Source organism: Sorex araneus, chromosome 4, assembly GCF_027595985.1.
Source record: "Sorex araneus isolate mSorAra2 chromosome 4, mSorAra2.pri, whole genome shotgun sequence".
Lineage (NCBI taxonomy): Eukaryota > Metazoa > Chordata > Mammalia > Eulipotyphla > Soricidae > Sorex > Sorex araneus.
This window is the reverse complement of record NC_073305.1, coordinates 182,017,992-182,037,842: the sequence shown is the minus strand read 5'-3', so window position 1 is coordinate 182,037,842 and position 19,851 is coordinate 182,017,992. Positions and strand designations below refer to the sequence as shown.

General features: G+C 63.0%; 1 protein-coding gene across 4 annotated transcripts in view; it reads right to left on the bottom strand.

Moving 5' to 3' along the window:
- The window catches only part of TIAM2 (TIAM Rac1 associated GEF 2), a 113,679-nt gene that overhangs the window by 12,666 nt on the left and 81,162 nt on the right, over positions 1-19,851 (bottom strand). For 3 of the 4 annotated variants that reach the window (XM_055135070.1, XM_055135071.1, XM_055135072.1), the window contains 4 exons: positions 4,439-4,618; positions 2,690-2,758; positions 1,369-1,494; positions 333-441 (listed from right to left, as the gene is read on the bottom strand). In XM_055135070.1, coding sequence (XP_054991045.1) covers positions 333-441; positions 1,369-1,494; positions 2,690-2,758; positions 4,439-4,618 — 484 coding nt within the window. Of the gene's footprint in view, positions 1-332; positions 442-1,368; positions 1,495-2,689; positions 2,759-4,438; positions 4,619-6,978; positions 7,002-19,851 lie in introns of those variants that run through there. The other variant, XM_055135073.1, reaches the window with a different exon arrangement.

Genomic DNA, 19,851 nt, shown 5'->3' with positions numbered 1-19,851 from the left:
CCCGGCCCCACCACGGGTTCCCATTCCAGCTAACACACCTCTGGGGAGTCAGCAGGAGTTTCCCACACGCTGAGCACAGAACAAGAACAGGGTGTACGCTTCTGGGAACAAGGTCTTTGCATCAAAGAACGTGACAAAGACAGACAGGACCCAGATGTGCTGGCGAGGGGACACGCAGCAGGGGACAGCTCCCTGCTCTGTTCCACCAGCAAACGGGCGTGAGCCAGAACTGCTCTCTGGGCACCAGCGACGGGGCCCAGGAAGGCCCAGCACCAGCCTGCCCTCTGCCGGGGAGGGCAGAAGGCACCTCTGTGGAGGGAATCCCGGCTCACCGTTCTCCAGAACCTTCTGCACTTTGATGTGGTTCGCACAGAATCCGCTGTACAGCTTGAAGTGGTCCGCGTAATACAGGAACGAGCCCCCCAGCGAGAAGAGAAGCTTCTAGAAAAGGAAGAGAGAGGCCACGTTGGAGGCGGTGGCCCGTGTCTGCTGGACCTGCCGTGGCATCGGACGGCTTCAACATCGCCACGAGACTCGCCTTCCAAGTGGCAGCGCCCTAAGGACCCGCCCAGGAGACTTTCAGAGACAGCCCGGGGCTCCGCCCATTACAGGGCAGACGGAGAAGGGCCCAGCACCCCTCCCCCTGCCGTGCTCGCCCCTGAGCCTCCGGCCTGGGAAACCCACATCCCCACACACCGGGCGTGATGGACAAGTGGCAGCCGCGCCACAGATAGCCAGTGCGCAATCAAAGAACACGGGAACACGGGATGCTGTCCCACAACATCATGTCCAGGCCCAGAGACAGTGACAGTGGCCGGAACCCGGGCGCTGCAAGTGGCCCCCGAGGAGAGTCAGAGGCGGCCCCTCAGCGCGGCCAATGTGCCCCCCTCAAAAAATAACACAAAACGCACGTGTGAGCAAGCAGGATGCCTGAGAGGTGAGCGGCTGCTGCGCCCAGCAGCCCCGTGTCCCCCAGCTGCACGGGGTGGCCTGTCCACCCTGGTCGCCCCCGCCTGCCACCCCTTCCAAGGAAGGGCCGTGGCCACGCCCAGGACCCTGCTCATCCCCAGTGCTCACAGCGGGCAGCGGGCGCCCTCAAATCCCGGGGCCACGGGGCCACGGGGAGGAAGAGCCAGTGCCAGGGCAACGCCCTCCCTCTCTGCAGACTCCGGGCTGGGTGTGTGTCTGCCACGAGGCCGGCCCTGCCCACAGCTGGGCCCAGACCCGGGAAACCCGGACTGCGGGCTCTAGGAGCAAACACCAAAGCCTCCCGCACCCACAGGGGCAGAGGCGGGCAGAGGAAGCTCCGCCCACCGAGGAAGCTCCGCCCACCCCACCCGTGGCCACGCCCAGGACCCAGCCGCTCACTCGGAACTGGGCCGGGGTTTCCAGCGTGTTGAAGTCGGACGCGGCGGAGATCCCGGCCTCCAGCGTCTCCAGAAAGACCTTCTGGAACTGCAGCATCTCTGGCAGGCTCCCGAACAGCGACTCCATCTGCAGCGAGAGCGGGGCTGAGGGCCGGGCTCCGTCCCCGGCACCCCGCACGGTTCCCCGCGCACCGCCGGGAGTGGTCCCTGAGCACAGAGTCACTCGGGGAGTAAGCCCTGAGCACTGCGCGGTGAGGCCTCAAAATGGAAACCAATGAAAAAGAGCTGGGCTGGAAGAGGGAGGTGGAGGCGTGAGCCGTGACGCCCTCGCAGCCACCTGCCGTGACCCTCCCCTGTCCTGGCCGCACACAAAGGGAGCGTGGCCGGTGCCCAGGCTGGGGAGGTGCGTGACTCGGCCTGAAGACAGCCCGATGGAGGGGTGAGGCTACGGGGAAGGACCTACTGCAGGGTCGGCCCGACACCCCCAACTCCTTCATAAGGGACACAGAGCTCTCAGAACCCCATTGGGGAAACAGATGTCGGCAGAAAAGCACTAATGGATGCGGTTGTGTGTGTGTGTGTGTGTGTGTGTGTGTGTCTGCCTGTCTGTCTGTCTGTCTGCCAACATGGTTCTGGTATGTGCTTGTATGTATGCGTGTGTGTGCATATGTATGGGTGTGCATGTGTATGTGTGTCTGCCTGCCAACACTGGGCTCTGGCAAGTATGTGTGTGTGTGTGTGTGTGTGTGCCTGTGCGTATATGTGTTGACGTGTGTGTGTGTGTGTGTGTGTGTCTGCCTGCCAACGCTGGACTCTGGCAAATATGTGTGTATGTGCGTGCCTGTGCGTGTATGTGCTGACGTGTGTGTGTCTGCCTATCAATGCTGGGCTCTGGCGAGTGTGTGTGTGTGCACACATGTGTGCATGTGTATATGTATGCGTGTGCGTGTGTGTGTGCCTGTGCATGTATGTGCTGACATGTGTGTGTATCTGCCTATCAATGCTGGTCTCTGGCGAGTGTGTATGTGCACACATGCATGCATGTGTATATGTATGCGTATGCGTGTGTGTGTGTGCCTGTGCATGTATGTGTTGTCGTGTGTGTGTCTGCCTGTCAATGCTGGGCTTTGGCGAGTGTGTATGTGCACACATGCATGCATGTGTATGTGTGTGTGTGCGTGCGCGCGCGCGCGTGTCTCCCTGCCCACGCCGGGCTCTGGTGCGTGTCGGCTCTGGAGTCCAGTGAGCAGGGGCTGGGATGAGTGGGCCCATCCTTCCCCAAGATCCGGACGAGGCTCCCCGAGGCAGCTGGGGCTGAGTACCTCGTCCTGGGTCAGGAAGGCCTCGTTCTGCAGCGGCTCCAGGTAGAGTTCGAAGAGGCAGCTCAGGTCCTGCGAGGGAAGCGGAGACTGAGCAAGGGCGGCACATCGAAGCCTCCGCGCCGGCCCCGAGGGCGCCTGGGTCCTCGGGGACCCGGTGTGTACTGCTCTCCGGGCGGGAGGGTGTCGGCCCACAGCAGCGGGGGCCATCAGAGGCGTGGCCAGCCTCGGGCCACCACCCCACGCGGCCCCACGGGAGACCACGGGGCTGGGTGCGGGGTGGCACAGGCAACGCCAGCCTCGGAAACGTTTCTGAGTGCCCGGCGGCCATCAGGGACTCAGGCAACCGTGTCGGGCATCTGAGCGGCTCCGGCCAAGCTGCCCGGGCGGGGCGGGGGTTATGGCCACGAAAGGCGTGGCCAGGGGCAAGGACGCCCCCACCTCACGTCTCAAGCCCACAGACGGGCTCCCCCCCAGCCTAACAATCCACTAACAACCGGATTCTCTCTGCCCCGCCCCTCAAGCTTCTGGGGTGACTCCAAGACTCCCGGCCCACGGCCCACTGGCCACAGAAGGCCACGGCAGCCCCGGGGGTCTCGGACCTCCCCGAGGCACCGCTGCCCACAGCCTGAGACGCAGGACCGCAGGGAGGGGACGTGGGTCCATCCCCTGCAGCTTCCCCTCCTCCCACAGGACCAAGCAAGGGCTGCGGGTGGCCAGAGTCTCCCAGCAGAAGGGCCGTGTCCCTCCGGGGGAGGAAGTGGGGGCTGACCGTGGCGTCCACAGGGGACAGTCCACGAAACAGCCACATGCCAGAGAGCCCCATCTGGCTGGAGGGCGTGGGGGTTGGTTTTGTTGGGCTTGGGAGTACTCCCCTGCAGTGCTCAGGACTCACTTCTCAGGGTGCTCGGGAGCCCATTGGGGCTGCAGGGGATCAGACTGGGGTCGGCTGCGTGCAAGGCCAGTGCCTAACCTCTCACTCTCTCACCCGGCCGAGGCTGATCCAGGAGGAACCCGGTGCCCGCCCCACCCTCATGGGGCAGCGGGCAGGACAGCGAGGCCTGAGCCACTCCAGGAGGCCGCAATCCCCTCGGCTCCCGACACCGGACGGACGAGAGCCAGCAACACCCCCGGCAAATGGCCCTGCTCTCCAGGACAGGACACGAGGGCGCGTGCTGGGGGCTCAGTCCTGGGTACCACGTGGTCCCCGAGCATCGCCAGATGCAGCCCTGGAAGTCTCCCCCACACCAGGGGCGGGCAGAGACCCCCAGCACCCAGGGGCGGGCAGAGACCCCCAGCACCAGGGGCGGGCAGAGACCCCCAGCACCAGGGGCGGGCAGAGACCCCCAGCACCCTGGGGCAGGCAGAGACCCCCAGCACCCCGGGGCCAAAGCAGGGCCACAGCCTGGGCCTCTGACTGAACCAGGAGACCAGCTGGCCGCATCACTCCTGAGCACTGCTTGGGAGCACCCCTCTCTCCCCAGACAAAGACTCTCTTCCCAGGCTCAGGGGCCTCCGCAGGGCTCAGCCGGGACCCCGGGACAGCAGAGCCTCCGCAGCGGCCTGGCCTGGATAGCCCTGGGCACCATCCTGGGACCCTCCCCTGGCTGGGCCCCTGGGTGGGGGGTGCAGCCGCAGCCCCCGGGGCCCCTTCCCAAGTTCCTCGTTACCCGCCACTCCGGGCCCCACCTCCCTCTGGGCAGGGGTCCGCTAGCCCCCGCTCGCCCCCGCCCGCCCCGGGCCGCCGGTCACCTTCACGTAGGACTTCTCCGTGTCCACCAGCTCCTGGATGACCTTGCGGAGCCGGTCAGCCTCGGACAGGTGCCGGGCCAGCGGCCTTGCGGGCGGCTCCTGGACGGTCGTCGGGCCTTCCATGCCGTCTATCTGGGGGTCCTGGAAGCTCCTGCACAGCGCCACGATCTGCTCGGTGCTCTGGGAGAGGACACGAGACGAGGTGGAAGGTGAGCAGCAGGGGCGCCCCCCGGAGGCGACAGCCGCACCTGCACCCGGGAGCCGGGAGGCCTCAGGGGCACACCCCGGGCACTGCCCACAGTGGGTAGGCGCCAGGCCTGTCCTCTGCCCCACACCTCCAGGCCCCGCTGCCCGCTCTTCCCAGGAGTCCACAGGGCGAGCATGGGGGCCAGTAAAGAGGGGCAAGTGCGGCAGGGGAGGGGGCAGGGGCAGCTGATGGGCACCGGGAACCACGGGGGTGCGGGGAGGGACAGCGGGCATCCCGGGACAGCACAGGGCCACAGCCTGCAGGACGTACGGGTGGGCACTGCAAGGCAGAGTCCCAACGGGACCCACTGTGCCCCCTGCCCGAGGCTGTATCCCCTGCCCAAGGCTGTGTCCCCTGCCCAAGGCTGTGTCCCCTGCCCGAGGCTGTGCCCCCTGCCCGAGGCTGTGCCCCCTGCCCAAGGCTGTGCCCCCTGCCTGCCCACCATGCCCCGACGTGCCACCTCCTGTCCCCGGGCACCTCCCGGAGCCCCGCAGATGCCGCCCCAGGGGCCTTCCTGCCCCCCTTCCTCCCCTCCCCACCCACGCCCAGCTGCAGCCACCTGCCTCATGGCACGTCCCTGCCTGTGCCCGGGCCCCGGCTGAGCATGGGGGGGGCAGGGAACTTTGCACGGACTCGGCTCACAGCCGCGCACACGCCCGGGAGCCCTGCACAGCCGCCTGGGGGGCCTGGTGGGCCGCAGCTCTCGATCCCGGGAAAAGGCACTGCGCTGCAGGCGTCTCCTTCATCCGCCGCGCCCGCGGGTCCCAGCGCCAGCGGCCACCCAAGCCAGCCGGCCGGGCCCAGGGGGGCGGCTGTGCGTCCGTTCCATAGCCCCCCTCGCCGACACACACCAAGTACCTGCAGACACACCCACCTCCTCCCCCCTCCTGCCCGGGCACGGCGGCTCCGTAGGAAGCGCACACTGAGCACGGTTTCCTCTCGGCCGCCAGCACCTCCCGACCCACCTTGGTTCACTCCGGCAGTCCCGGGGGGGGGGGGGTCCGGCTCTGTCCCCAGAGACAGCAACGCCAGCCCCTGCACAAGGAGGGCGCCCAGCCCCAGGCCCTGACGTCCGACACAAGCCCCTGTGGGAAGGGGACCACTGAGGAGTGGGTCACAGCGGGGTCCTGGAGAGGACTTGTCCCGAGGGAGAGCCCCGGCCCTCCAGAGTGAGCCCAGGACCCCGGGAAAACACGCTCAGTGATGTGCAGAGCCCGCTCCAGAGGGAGGCTCCCCGGGGAGCACAGCGGGGGGTGGGGGGCATCTTCTGCCTTGCACGTGCCCACCCAGGGTCAGTCCCCCGCATCCCATAGGATCCCTGAGCACTGCCAGGAGTGATTCCTGAGTGCAGAGCCAGGAGGAACCCCTGAGCATCGCTGGGTGTGACCGCAGACCCCCAAGTAAAAACAAAGGGAGACTCCCCGCACGGGCAGGGAGAACCCCCGGACGGTGGCTGCGCTCTTTAGCTCACGCTCTCCCGGGACGCTGATCTGGACGCAAACCTGGGTTCAATCCCAACAGAGGCATGAGGGCACCGGCTGGGGGAACAGCACGGGAGTCTGGTAGCCAGCTCTGAGCATGAGGAAGAACAACAAAGGCGGCTACACTCACACACACACACACACACACACACACACAGAGCCTGGATCTGTCCCTTCTACCCGGGATTGTTCACATAGTTGTGATCCTGTCATGCCTCTTGGACAGACAGATAGACAGACAGGCACGCACACACACACACACACACACACACACACACACACACACACACACACACACAGAGCCTGGATCTGTCCCTTCCACCCGTGACTGTCTACTCCTCTTGGCAGATGTTCCTTGTCCATAAAGTCCCAAAGCCCGAGAAATCAGATGTGGCTCCCAAGACGCCCATCAGAACTCCACTGAGCGACCAGGATGCCTCGGACCAGGCTAGATTTCGCATCCACGAGGCCCTGGCAGTGCCAAGCTCACTGGGGGCACCCGGGACAGGAACAGAGAGGCCAGCACGCATCCGAGCACTGGAGTGGCCCTCACGGAAGTGACCGCTTGGGTCACTCCGCCCTTGCAGACAGCCCCGCCTGGTTCTAAAAGATGCCCCTGCCTGGACCAACTAGACGAGGCTCCCCGGGGCCTGTGTGTGAGTGTATCATGGACACACACACACACACACACACACACAGAGGATCTATCCCTTCCATCCGTGACTGTCCACAGTCCTGGGTGATGTGACTGTGGGGTCCAAAGAAGACCACCAGCCTCCCGGTCAGTACAGAGAGCTCCAGCCAGAACTCACCGTGGCCAGGGTCTGCGATGGCCCTGGGGAAGGAGTGGACAGCCTCCCATCAGGGCCCCTCCAAAGGCTAAGCACCCCGACTGACCACAGGAAAGCTCACTCTCGAGCCAGAGAGACGGCCGAGGAGGAAGACGCTTGACCTGCTCGAGCACGGAGCTCAGCAGAGCCGGGAGTGGCCCAAGCCCTGACCGCCAGCGAGAAAAACAGAAGAACCCGCTACCTTGAAAGCTCTCTCATGGCATCTGTACCACCAAGGTCAGACAACGGGACTTTGCAGTTCTGGAAAATAACAGTTTGCCGGGGCCGCAGACTCTATATTAAACTCGCGGATGCCGCACAAAATAAGATCTGCCAAAATGCGCCTGAGCTAAATGGCAGCTGGTGAGATCACAGCTTTGCCTTCCTGGGATGTCAGAAATCGCACCTCGCGACGCGGCGTGGAGAGAACGAGAGGGTTTTAAAATAAAGACTTTGCTACTGAGAACATCACAATTTATTTTAGTGGCGTGTCCTGGGAAGCGTCTCCTGGAACACGGGGCGTCGGCGGGGACTGGCGGCAGCGCAGCAGCCTGCCAGGAGGGTGACCCGGGCACCGGGCACCCAGGAAGCAGTGGGGAGAGAGGGGGAGAGAGTGGGAGACAGAGACAGAGAGACAGAGAGTGCACGCACTGAGGACATGTTTCGAGCCTGCTGGGAACTCTGCTTCTCTCTCTCTCTCTCTCTCTCTCTCTCTCTCTCTCTCTCTCTCTCTCTCTCTCTCTCTCTCTCCCTCCCTCCCTCCCTCCCTCTCTCTCTCCCTATCTCTCTCTCTCTCTCTCTCTCTCTCTCTCTCTCTCTCACACACACACACACACACACACACACACACACACACACACCCCATCTAGGAGGCTTCATGGAAGTGGAACTTCCTTACCCAGGTGTGTGAGACGTGATTTTCTAGGAACAGGGGCGTGGGGCGACGGGGGGGGGGGGGGTGGGGGGAGGCGGGTGTCTCCTCTAAGCACTGGCCAGGAAAGAAAGGTCCAGGAGAGCCGAGGCCAAGTCCGGCTCTGCCCAGATCCCCGCGGGCCCCCGTGCCAACCTCACTCCAGAGTTTTCTTTCATCCCAAAGCGTGAAGGGCTGCCCAGGCCCCCGGCCACACCCTGACTGCCCTGAGGTTACGGAGGAAAGGGAGGCTCGGGATGCGTGGGACCCCGACCTCACCCTGGGCGGCCTCGAAGCCTCACCGCGGCCTCGGAGCTGTGTCCTCGGGAGCTGGGCAGTGTCCACCCCTTGCACTGGGCATCTCTGTGGGTCTGGGCCCTCAACCCCCTCGTGTTCTCCCCTTTCTTCCTCCTTCCTCCTCCATCCCCCTCTTCCTTTTTAGCTCCTTCCCTCCTATCCTTTTCTTTCTTCCCTCCATCCCTCTCTAGTCTCTCTCCTTCCCTCCCTTTTCTGCCATTTTCCCTTTTTCCCTTCATTCTTTTCTACCTTATTTCCATCCCTTCCTTCCTTCTCTTCCTTTCCTCTCTCCTCTCTCCCTCCCTTCAACTCTCCCTCCCTCCCTCTTTCTCTCCCTTCTTCCCTCCCTCCCTTCCCTCCTTCCCTCTTTCCAACCCCCTTCTCTTTCTCCCTTATTGTTCTTTCTTCTCTAACAACACGATGACTGCATGAAGATGGACAGTTGCCCAAGTGAGGGATCAGGACCAGAGTCGGGCAGAAAGAGACCAGCAGACCTGGCAGGGGTCGGGGTTGCCTTGGCCGAAGCAGTCCCCAGACACACCCAGGGGTCTCAGAAGGCGGCCGCCCTGCCCCCGTGCCAGCACGTGCACCTGGCGGGGAAAGCCATTGGCACAGAGCTGCGGGTGAGCCCCAGGACAGTGGCTCGGGCTCTGGCCTTGGTTACGGCCGACCGGGGCTCACCCCCCTTCCCACAGGGGCCCCCGAGCACTGCCAGGAGTGATTCCTGAGTGCAGGGCCAGGAGTGACCCCTGAGCATCGCCGGTGCAGCCCCCAACCCAAACACCAGGAACCCCAAAACCAAACCCCCACCTCGAGCTGCAGACAGCTGTGAGCGTCACTGCAGGCTGTCCCCGAATCCACCCCCGGCACCACCTGCTCCCTGAGCACTGCGCCAGGAGGAGCCACTGGGCACTGCCAGGTGTGGCCCCAAGCCCAGCCACCTCTCACAGCAGCCGGGGGGGTGATGCTGGAATGGACCAGAAATGCCGCTGCCTGAGCCGGCGCCTCTGGGGGTGTTTCCCGGACACGGTCGTCAGTGGGCCTGACCTTTAATGGGTGGACGCAAAAACGCTTTTCTATGAGTCACTGAAAAATGCAAACATTTCCCCGGAAATTCCTCTACAGAGAAGCAGCCACCATGGTGCAAAATATCTCCTCCACACGGAGGGTACGGCCCCTGAGTGTTCAACGGACTCAGTTTACCAGGGCAGGGACCACACTGCGGGGTGCCCAGGGCTCACTGCTGGTTGTGCTCAGAACTTACTCCTGGCTCTGTGCTCAGGGCTCACTCCTGGCTCTGCGCACAGGGCTCGCTCCTGGCTTAGGGCTCACTCTTGGCTCAGTGCTCAGGGCTTACTCCTGACTCAGTGCTCAGGGCTCACTCCTGGCTCTGTGCTCAGGGCTCACTCCTGGTTGCTCTGTGCTTAGGGCTCACTTTTGGCTTAGTGCTCAGGGATTGGCCCTGGCTCTGTGCTCAGGGCTCGCTCCTAGCTCAGTGCTCAGGGCTCACTCCTGGCTCTGTGCTCAGGGGTCACTCGGGACTCTCTCAGGCCGAGAAGGCTGTTCTTTAGAGGGTCCGTCAGGGCACGGGCCCTTCCTTCTATCACACACACACACACACACACACACACACACACACACACACACGGAAGCCAGTGTGGGGACGGCCCCCAGTTAGTGCGGTGAAGACACCTCCGCGAGGTGGTGCTCCGTGCCCCAGGCCTTCTCTCCGTGGGGGAGCAGGTCACAGCCAGCAGCAGCTGGATCAGACAGGCCGAGGGACAGCTGAGCCGACCACACACAGCGGGGCCGTCCCTTCCTCACTGGTCCTTAGCCGTGGCCGTGAAAGAGGCCTGACCTGACTCTCGGGGGGCTCAGCCCAGCCCCAGGGATCGGTGCCCCCTAGCAGGGAGCTCCCTGGGGCCAAAGAAAGCGACACAGAGAGTGGCACCGAGGCCCTGACCCCGCCACGCCCTCCGGGCTGCCGAGAACCTGGCGGAAAGATCCAGCATTAACTCCGGTGACGGGGGCCGAGGGCCAGGGCACTTCCCACGGCAGCTGCGGGGTAGAGAGACCAGGGGCGCCCGCGGCCCAGGAAGAAGGGGCGTCTCCGGCACCCAGGATGACATCCCCGGCTCCCCACCATGGTGAGGGCGGGCACAGCCCCCAGGCTCCGTGAGGGGCCAGAGGCAGTCCTTTTTTTTTGTTGTTGTTTTTTTTCTTTTTGCGTCACACCTGGCGATGCACAGGGGTTACTCCTGGCCCTTCACTCAGGAATTACCCCTGGCGGTGCTCAGGGGACCATATGGGATGCTGGGATTAGAACCCGGGTCGGCTGTGTGCAAGGCAAACGCCCTACCCGCTGTGCTGTCACTCCAGCCCCCAGAGGCAGTCCTTTATTTTTTATTTTTGAACCACCGTGAGATGCAGTCAGAAGCTTTTGTGTCTGAGCTTCAGTCACACAATGACCCAACACCCGTCCCCCCACCAGTGCACACTCCCCACCGCCCATGGCCCCAGGACAACCCCCCTTTCCTGCCTTCCCCCCGCCTCCACGGCAGACAGGTTCCCCCCTACTCTCTCTGTACTTTGGGGCACTAAGGTTTGCAATACAGACACCGAGAGGCCATCACGTTGGTCCCGTATCTGCTTCCAGCACACGTCTCGCACCCCGAGCATCCCTCCAGCCATCACTAACCTACTGACCCCTTCTCTACCCCAGCCAGGGGCAGCCTTTCAGGGGGCCTCTCGGCCAAGGGAGGGGCGGGAAAGGCCAGTGAGGGCAGCAGCGCACCTGCGCAGGGCACACTGGGGGCTGGAAAGGCAGCCACGGTGCCCTCCGGGGGAGATCATTCTAGAAGTGACCCACCAGCAGAGGGACGGAAGGCAGAGATGGCAGGAGTGGCTGAGACGTTTCCACGGAAGGGAACGAAGGACACGGGGCACCAACCCTTTGCTCTCTGGACCAGAGGTGAGGGGCAGAGCGGGGGGGAGGGGAGGGGGGAGGGGCAGGGAGCCCCCCAGTGTGGGGCAGGGGGGCGCCCTGTCTGGGAATCGGCTGCTGCCAGCCCTCCTCCTCGCATCCCTGCTTAGCCGAGTCTGGGTTAGACTCGGGGTCTGTGCTCGCCCCGGGCATGCGCGCATCTTTCTGACCCTCGACGGGGCTCGGCCGCGGTCCCGTCTGGCTCGCTCCATCCCCGCTCACTGGACCAGAACCGTCCCTGGGTTTCTGAAAGCAAAGCAAAGCTCCACAGCCCCTCCTCGAGACCCAGACGAGCTTGGCTGGAGGGGAGGGGAGGCGTGGGGGGCCGGGAGACAGGGGGGCTCCACGGGGGCCCCGCCCCTGCGCCTGAGGAGAAATACCGATTTCTTTCTTTCTTTCTTTTTGGGTCACACCCGGCAGTGCTCGGGGTTCCTCCTGACTCTGCACTCAGGAGTCACCCCAGGCGGTGCCCACAGGGGCCCACGGGATGCCGGGGGTGAGTCTAGGTCAGTTTTGATTCAAAGCAAACGCCCGGCCCCGCCTAAGGGTTATTATAGGGCCCAGATTCCCCGCCCGTGGGCCTCTGCCGTACAGAAACGCGGGCTCAGCGGGGGCCAAGTCCAACACGGGGCTGGCTCACAAACGCAGACTCTGGTGAGCAGAGCCAGACCCCAGGACCCCCTCCTGAAAGGAAGTCTGCGAAACAACAATGTGGCATGCGCCACTGACACTCCTCAGTGAGAAAAGCACAGTGTTTTACTCAAGAACTGTCTGGGCAGAAAGAAAGCGGGGGGCAGGAGGTGGCCACATACCCCGAGATGCTCAGGGGTTTCTCCTGGCTCTGCACTCGGGAGTTAACTCCTGACGGTGCTTGGGGGACCCTATGGGATGCTGAGGATCGAATCTGGGTCGGCCACGTGCAAAGCAAATGCCCTACCCACCGTGCGATGGCTCCAGCCCCTTAAAAAACAATTCTTAATAGGTGATTTTCCCAGAGACTGCACCTGACATCCTCACTCACAAAACTAAACCCCTTTATGCAGACCAGGCTTACAGAGAGTGAAAGGAAAACAAACCTCCCAAGGTAGTCACTGTCACTGTCATCCTGTTGCTCACTGACTTGCTCGAGCGGGCACCAGTCACGTCTCTATTGTAAGACTTGTTACTGCTTTTGTCTTATAAAATATGCCATGGGGAGCTTGCCAGGCTCTGCCGTGCAGGCGGGATACTCTCAGTAGCTTGCCGGGCTCTCTGAGAGGGGTGAAGGAATTGAACACAGGTCAGCCGCGTGCAAGGCAAACGCCCTACCCGCTGTGCTATCACTCCAGCCCCCCCAAAGTAGTATGAGACCACAACCCAAGGATGGGAGAAACGAGGGCCAGGAGGGCTGGGCCCGGGTAAGAAGCCTGCCTCAAAGGGAGGGGACACTGCGTGTGCAGTAGGTAGGACAGAGAAGGGACCGCTATGACAATGAAGGCTGGAAATGAGCCCCCTGGACAAGAACTGAGTGCTGGAAGGAGGTAACGGACAAACACAAAACCTCTGAGTACCTGTATGGCAAACTGTAATGCCCAAAGGGGGGGGGGCAGGGAGGGAGAAAGAGAGGGATAGAAAAACAGTGTCACCTTCGAGGTGGCCAGAGGGAAACGAGGTGGAGGGAAATGTATCCTGGAGGAGGGATGGGCATGGAGCCCTGCATGGCTGAGGCCCCAGTGAACAGCTTTGCAACTGTGTATCACAGTGACTGACAGGAAACAAACAAACAGACACACCCCCACGGGACAGCTGCTGCTCTGCAGCCTGGCCCCGGGCAGAGAGACGGCGCCAACTCTCCGAGCGCGTCGAGCCTCGTTTCTTATGAGGGGTGACGGCCCCACCCGGCCACGCTCAGGGTCACTCCTGGGGGCGCTCAGGGCACCTTCTAGGGTCCAGGGCACGAGCTTGCGTCGGCGGTGGCGGGCCAGGTCAGAGCCCCCCACCCCCACCGCCCTACCCGCCGCGCTGACGGGTGGGAGGCCCGAGTTTGCTTCTCCTGAGCTTGGGGAGTGGCCCATGTCGAAATGCCCCCTGCTGCCTCTCTCCCACTGAGTGCTCGTCCCCCGAGTGCTCATCCAGCTCCCGGAAGTCTCCTACCCAGCACCTCTGACCTCTCCGTGAGGGCGAGACTGATGCCATGACGGGCTGCAGCCAACATTAAGTCTCAGCCGGGCCTCAGTTTCTCTTTCCCGGAGCAGGACTTGCCGTTTCTGGTAAACTCCCAGTTGAGTAATGTGCCGAGATAAGGAACTGGGCAGTTGGGTCCGGCCGGTCGTGAGGGGTCACTGCACCCTCCTGAGGCGCTGTTGCTAGCCACCGCCTAACTGCTGACCACTGCTGTAGTAGGGCCGATGCTAAAGACAGACCAGGGTATTAACTGCTTAACTCTGAGCCCTACAGAAACTGCTTGTGACTTGGAGTCGGGGTCCCGGTCAAGACTCCTGTGCGGTGGGTGAGACTCGGACCCTAGCTCGGGCTAGTAATAAAGCTCCTTTCCTTTTGCACTGTCATGTGTGGACTGGCTCTCTCCGCAGTTGGGGGTCCGAAACTCAGGCACGGCATCTTATCTGGTAGGAAGTGCATTACCGAGACACTTGCCCACCTCTCGCGCCCCCAGAACCCTCCCACACACACCGTCCACCTGTGGGCTCTCCGCCTCCCGTTCCCTCCACCCCGGGAACCATCGGGAAGGCCTGTGGGCGCACCCCAGGGTGCTGCCTCCCGTGGCTGGGGTCTCCACGCCACCCTCCTGCTCTCCGTGGGCTCCGCCTTGGCGGCCATGGCGTCCCCAGCGCGAGGCCACCCCAGGGCTGTGTGGCTGCTCAGGCCTCCCCAGGGGGCTGTGCGGGAAGGCCCTGGCCCCGGGACTCGCTGGGGAGTGCTCTCCTCTGTCTTGGTCGCTGGGTCTGAAAACGCGCCGAGACCCCCATCCCCCCAGGACCCACTGAGTCCCGCGGCCCCGGGTCCTGTCTCTGCCACCTCCCACTGCCTGAGCTGCTGCATGTCCACTGCCACGGGAGGCTGACGCGCAATAGCTGAATCCCTGAGCGGAGGGGTCAGCGGCCAGTCCTGGGGGACTTAGTGCGGGGGGCTCCTGCCTGGACAGAACCTGCTGCCTCCTTTCTTTGCTCTGGTGCATTTCTTCCAAGCTGCGGTCCACTTACATGAGTGCATTCTTTCTTTTTTTTTCTTTCCAGTTTTGAGGCCATACCCAGCAGTGCTCAGGGGTCCATATGGGATGACCGGGATCGAACCCCAGGCTGCCGCATGCAAAGCAAACCCCCTCCCCGCTGCACTATCGCCCTAGGCCCGGTGCGTGTCTTCCGGAGACAAACAGGCCGGCAGGGCCGTGCCCGGCTCCCAGGGCAGGTCCTCGAGGCGGGGGCCAGGCCGTGAGCTGACACCCCCCACCACCGCCCCCCCCCCGGGCAGCTCCCGGGCCGCCTCACTCACTGGCTCCCTCGTGCTGCCCGGGTCTGCCTTTGCCCCGCACCCCACAGACTCCCGTGGGGCCAGGCGGGCTTCCCCGGGCACCCAGCAGCAACGAAGCCAGTGGACCCGCCGCTGGCCGGGTCTGTGTCTGGGTCACTGGCGTCCACATGCCTCTGCTGCTCACCCGCCGGGCAGACAGAGGGACAGAGGCGAGTAACTCGGAGAAACAGGGAGGGGTCTGTTCTGAAGGAGAGGTGGAGAGGTGCGGCCCTGGGGGGTCTCCACGGACCCCTGATGAGGCCCGGGAGAGGCTAAGCAGGGTTATGAGGTTGTCCTGGGCAGGAACGGAGACAAATGGGACGGGGCGAGGCGCCTGGCCGGGTCCAGGAGAGGAAGCGTGGGATGCAGCCTGGTGCTTCCTGGCGTTTCTGCAGACAGACAGAGTCCCGCTGGGCGGGTCTAGGCCAGTGTCCACAGCCGGGCCGGGGCGGGGCCTGCCCTCCCTGCCTCGCTCCCCACTAGCCAATACACACGCAGGGGAAACGACGGGGAGGCCCGCAGGGAACAGCCTCCACGGCACCCGCCAGCCCAGGTTCTGCTCCAGGGACCACGTGGCCCATGAGCAACACCAGGTGTGGCCCTGGAGGTCCCTGGACCCACCCGGATGACCCGGGGATCCCCGCAGTCCCCACTGCATCCTCGGGCCCTTGCACCGGGCCAACTGCCCGGCAGGCCGAGAGTCTCAGTGGGGGGGGTTCCCAGGCCCCCCAAGCACCACGTGAGAAACCCCTGCCCCCAACCGGAAGGAGAGAGAAGGGGACGTGCAGGAGCCGCTCATCGGAAAGCATCGTCTCTCTGGAGACACAGTTCTTTAAAGTGTTCAGGTCACGACCGGCGATGCTCAGGGGCTGCTCCTGGCTCTGCAGTCGGGACCCACTCCCGGCGGTGCTCGGGGTGTCGTCAGGGTGCCGGGGACGGAACCCCGGCAAGGCAAACGCCCTCCCTGCTGCACTGCTGCCCGGCCCCTGGAGCACGGCCGGGAGGAGTCCTCCTGTTCCCGGGCAATGGTGCTCAGTGGCCCTGCTGGACTGTGGAACACAAAACCGTCCAGTGGTGACATTTAAAAAAAAAATTTTTTTTATTGAGTCACTGTGAGATAGACCCTTACAAAGCTGTTCATGATTGGGGTTCAGTCATACAGTGCTCCAACACCCGCCCCTCCACCAGTGCTCACTTCCCAGGACCAGGGTCCCCGGGGTCCCACCGGATCCCCACCCTGCCTCTATGGCTAGCTCCTCTCCCTCTTTCTCTCTCTCTTCTCTCTCTCTCTCTCTCTCCCTCTCCCTCTCCCTCTCCCTCTCCTCTCTCTCTCTCTCTCTTTCCCTCCCTCCCTCCCTCCTTCCCCCACCTCTCTCTCTCATCAGGTATATCCCTTTCCAACGGTGACTTCTTAAGGACCAGAACCAACTTTTCTGTACTATACTTATTTCAACATTCAAGTTATTACACAATGGCAGATTTTCAAAACATAACAGTTTTACATTTTTTTTAAAGAAACGCAGGGCTCAAAGACAGAGTACGACAGGTAAGACGCATGCCTTCCTTCCTTCCTTCCTTCCTTCCTTCCTTCCTTCCTTCCTTCCTTCCTTCCTTCCTTCCTTCCTCCCTTCCATATGTGGCTCATCTGGGTTTGGTTCCTGATACCATATAGGTATCAGGGGGTCCTGCAACCCCCTGCCAGGAGTGGTCCCTGAGCACAGAGCCAGGAGTAAGCTCCGCTGGGTGTGGCACAATCATAAAACAAATAAAAAAAATAAGTTGTGATTCCTGGCACCACAGAGGTCCCCAGAGCACCACCAGGAATGAGCTTAGAGTAAGCGCTAAGCACCACCAGGTGTGTTACAAAGACAAAAACAAGACCTGATCTTGCGTCACTTAAAAAAAATAAAAGTCCCCAAATGCACGGCCTGGAGTAAGCCCTGAGCACCCCACGGCCACAAAACACGCAGCCACACTGAGGACAGGAGCATGCGCACATCCTGTGCTGAGCACGGCAGCTGCATTTCCGGTGCTCCCACAGAGCCACCTCCCTGGAAAGGGTCCGAGAGCAACGCTTGGGGCCCAGGCCTCGGGGCACTGCCCTCCCAGAGCGGTTTAACCTGCGGGACAGCGAGGACAGAAAATTCCACTGGTCTTCCAACACCGACTCTCTTACGGTTAAAATAAAATGACTACACACACACACACACACACACACACACACACACACACACGCACACACACACGCACATGCACACAGGGACCTTTCTATTGCATCACCGAGCCTGTAAACAAAGCCCCGGGACCCAAAGGCAGTATCCAGACAGCCACCACAACACCGGCGGCGGGCCCAGGGGCTGTGCCCAAGCGCCACCCGGATCAAGGCTCGGGATAAAGGCTCTCCCTGCTCTCCGAGGCACCGCTGCGGGCGGGCCGGCCCTTGTCCTGCCCTCGTCATGGGGGAAGCTGAGCCGAGACACCTGAACTGGTCGTCTGAAATCTCTCCCGGGGAAAAGGTCTCAGACAGACCATGGGGTGCCGGGGTGGGAGGAAGGAAGGAACCAGGCAGGCGACTCTCGATCTGCCCCTCGCCTGTGCCCGGACAGATGGCAGGACAGCAGGGAACTCGCCTGCGGCAGGTGGCTGAGGAGAGCCGGGAGGACGGGGAGTGCCCGGGGAGGGGCCCGGGGCCTGGTGACACAGCAGCAGGGCCCAGAGAGGGGGCAGGGGTGCAGGTTCCAGACCAGGGGTGTGTGCACTGGACGGAGAACGGCGCCGGGGCCAGACCGGCCGCGAGGGCGAGGGCGAGCAGAGGGCTGTCCTCTGGGCCGGGTGCTGGCACAGGACGAGGGACATCAGACACAGCCGAGACGCAAGACCTGGACACTGGTGGGGGGACAGGGCCCCGTCTACCTGAACTGCACAATAAACTTGATTCTTGGTTTTGCGGCCACACCCGGGGGTCTCGGGGGTGATGCCTGGCTCTGCGCTCAGGGCTCACTGCTAGGGTGCCGGGGACTAAATCTGAGTCCGTCACGGGCAAGGCCAGCATCCTACCCTCGGTCCTACCCACTGCACCATCACTCTGACCTCAGTACAATAAACGTGAACTTTTTTTTTATTTTTGGGTCACACCCGGCGATGCACAGGGGTTACTCCTGGCTCTGCACCCCTGGCAGTGCACGGGGAACCATATGGGATGCTGGGAATCAAACCTGGGTCAGCCGCATGCAAGGCAAACGCCCTACCCGCTGTGCTATCACTCATGCCCCAAATTTGAACTTTTTTTTTTTCTTTTTGGGTCACACCTGGCAATGCACAGGGGTTACTCCTGGCTCTGCACTCAGGAATTACTCCTGGCGGTGCTCAGGGAGCCATATGGGATGCTGGGAATCGAACCCGGGTCGGCCGCGTGCAAGGCAAACACCCTACCTGCTGTACTATCGCTCCAGCCCCTGAACTTGAACTTTTTAAGCATCTGAGTTTTTGCCGCAGCTCTCTACACGACTCAAGGCCCCAGGCACTCTGCACTAGATCTACTTCTTCACAGTCCCAGGGCTGAGGGGAGACGCTGCCCCGCAAAGCCACGGACGTGCTCAGTGCCTGCCGGGGCCCATTATCAGCCCCTTCTAAAGGCGCCTGTCAGCAACGGCATTTTAAACCTGGAACATTTTCATTTCACACAAAGCCTCCTGGCAGCTTGCGCCCATTCCTCTGAACGACTGAGGCCATAAGGATGGGCGAGGCAAAGCCAGAGCCCAGGCCAGGGTCCCGCTCACGAGTCAGGTCCACACACCCGCTTCCGCTCCCTGCCCGGCGCGCAGAGGGCGAGATGGTTCCGGAGAATTCTCTCATCCTGCTTCTACCTCCCACCCGCAAACGAGAGCCGCACAGATAGGGCCCCCTGGGCAGAGCAGGGCGCTGGGGACAGTCAGCATCCCCTCCGGGAGAGAAGCACACGCTGTCCCCTCTGTCCCCGTGAAGGAGGGTCACAGCCCTGCAGGCTCACCCCTGCCCGGGAATATCCCCTCCCCAGCCCCCCCACCCTGCAGGCACGGCCAGGCGGGGGCGCAGGCACCCCGGCTCGCTCTAGAAAAGAAGGGAGCAATTTCCTGCGAGAATTCCATGCACGAGTTTCAGATTCTCCGATCCCTCCTGCCCCCTGCCCCACCCCCGACCCGCTGAGTCTTTCAAGGTTCCCATCTGGTGACAGCACGTGGCGGTTCCCGCTGCCACTCTCCCAGCAAGGCTGGCCCAGGTGCACGGCAGCCCGAGGTGTTTCCTGGGCCACTGGGTTCTGCCTGAGCCCATTATCCCGCCCCCATCCCGCTGTGCAGCCTGCAAGGTGGGGGAGGGGCAGCCATGTGTGCTGTGACCTCCCCTGGGGGCTGCCCCATGAGGCCCCCTGGGCCAAGAAAGCCCCAGGCAGAGGAGGAATGGGGTAGGGGGCAGAGGAGGAATGGGGTAGGGGGCAGAGGAGGAATGGGGTAGGGGGCAGAGGAGGAATGGGTTAGGGGGCGGGGGAGGAATGGGTTAGGGGGCGGGGGAGGAATGGGGTAGGGGGCGGGGGAGGAATGGGGCAGGGGGCGGGGGAGGAATGGGGCAGGGGGCAGAGGAGGAATGGGGCAGGGGGCAGGGGAGGAATGGGGCAGGGGGCAGGGGAGGAATGGGGTAGGGGACAGGGGAGGAATGGGGTAGGGGGCGGGGAGGAATGGGGTGGGGGCGGGGAGGAATGGGGTAGGGGGCAGGGGAGGAATGGGGTAGGGGGCAGGGGAGGAATGCGGGTAGGGGACGGGGGGAGGAATGGGGGTAGGGGGGCGGGGGGAGGAATGGGGTAGGGGGCAGAGGAGGAATGGGGTAGGGGGCAGGGGGAGGAATGGGACAGGGGAAGCTGGGCCAGCACAGCAGCCATCTGAAAGCCCCTCCCCCCCTTCCCCCCATAAGGGCAATTCTCCCAAGATCCAGTTCCCCGAGAGGAACTTAGCATTGAGGAGAAAAATCACCAAAGCCCCCAATCACGCAGCTCGCGGCTGTCCTGAGCGCCCCCAGGCGGCCTGGTAGTGCCACGGGATGGGCTAAGTTCCGCGGGAGTGGGCAGGTCAGTTGCAGGCTCAGCCCTGCCGTTCACTGTCCCCGAAGACTCTCTGCCCCAGAACTC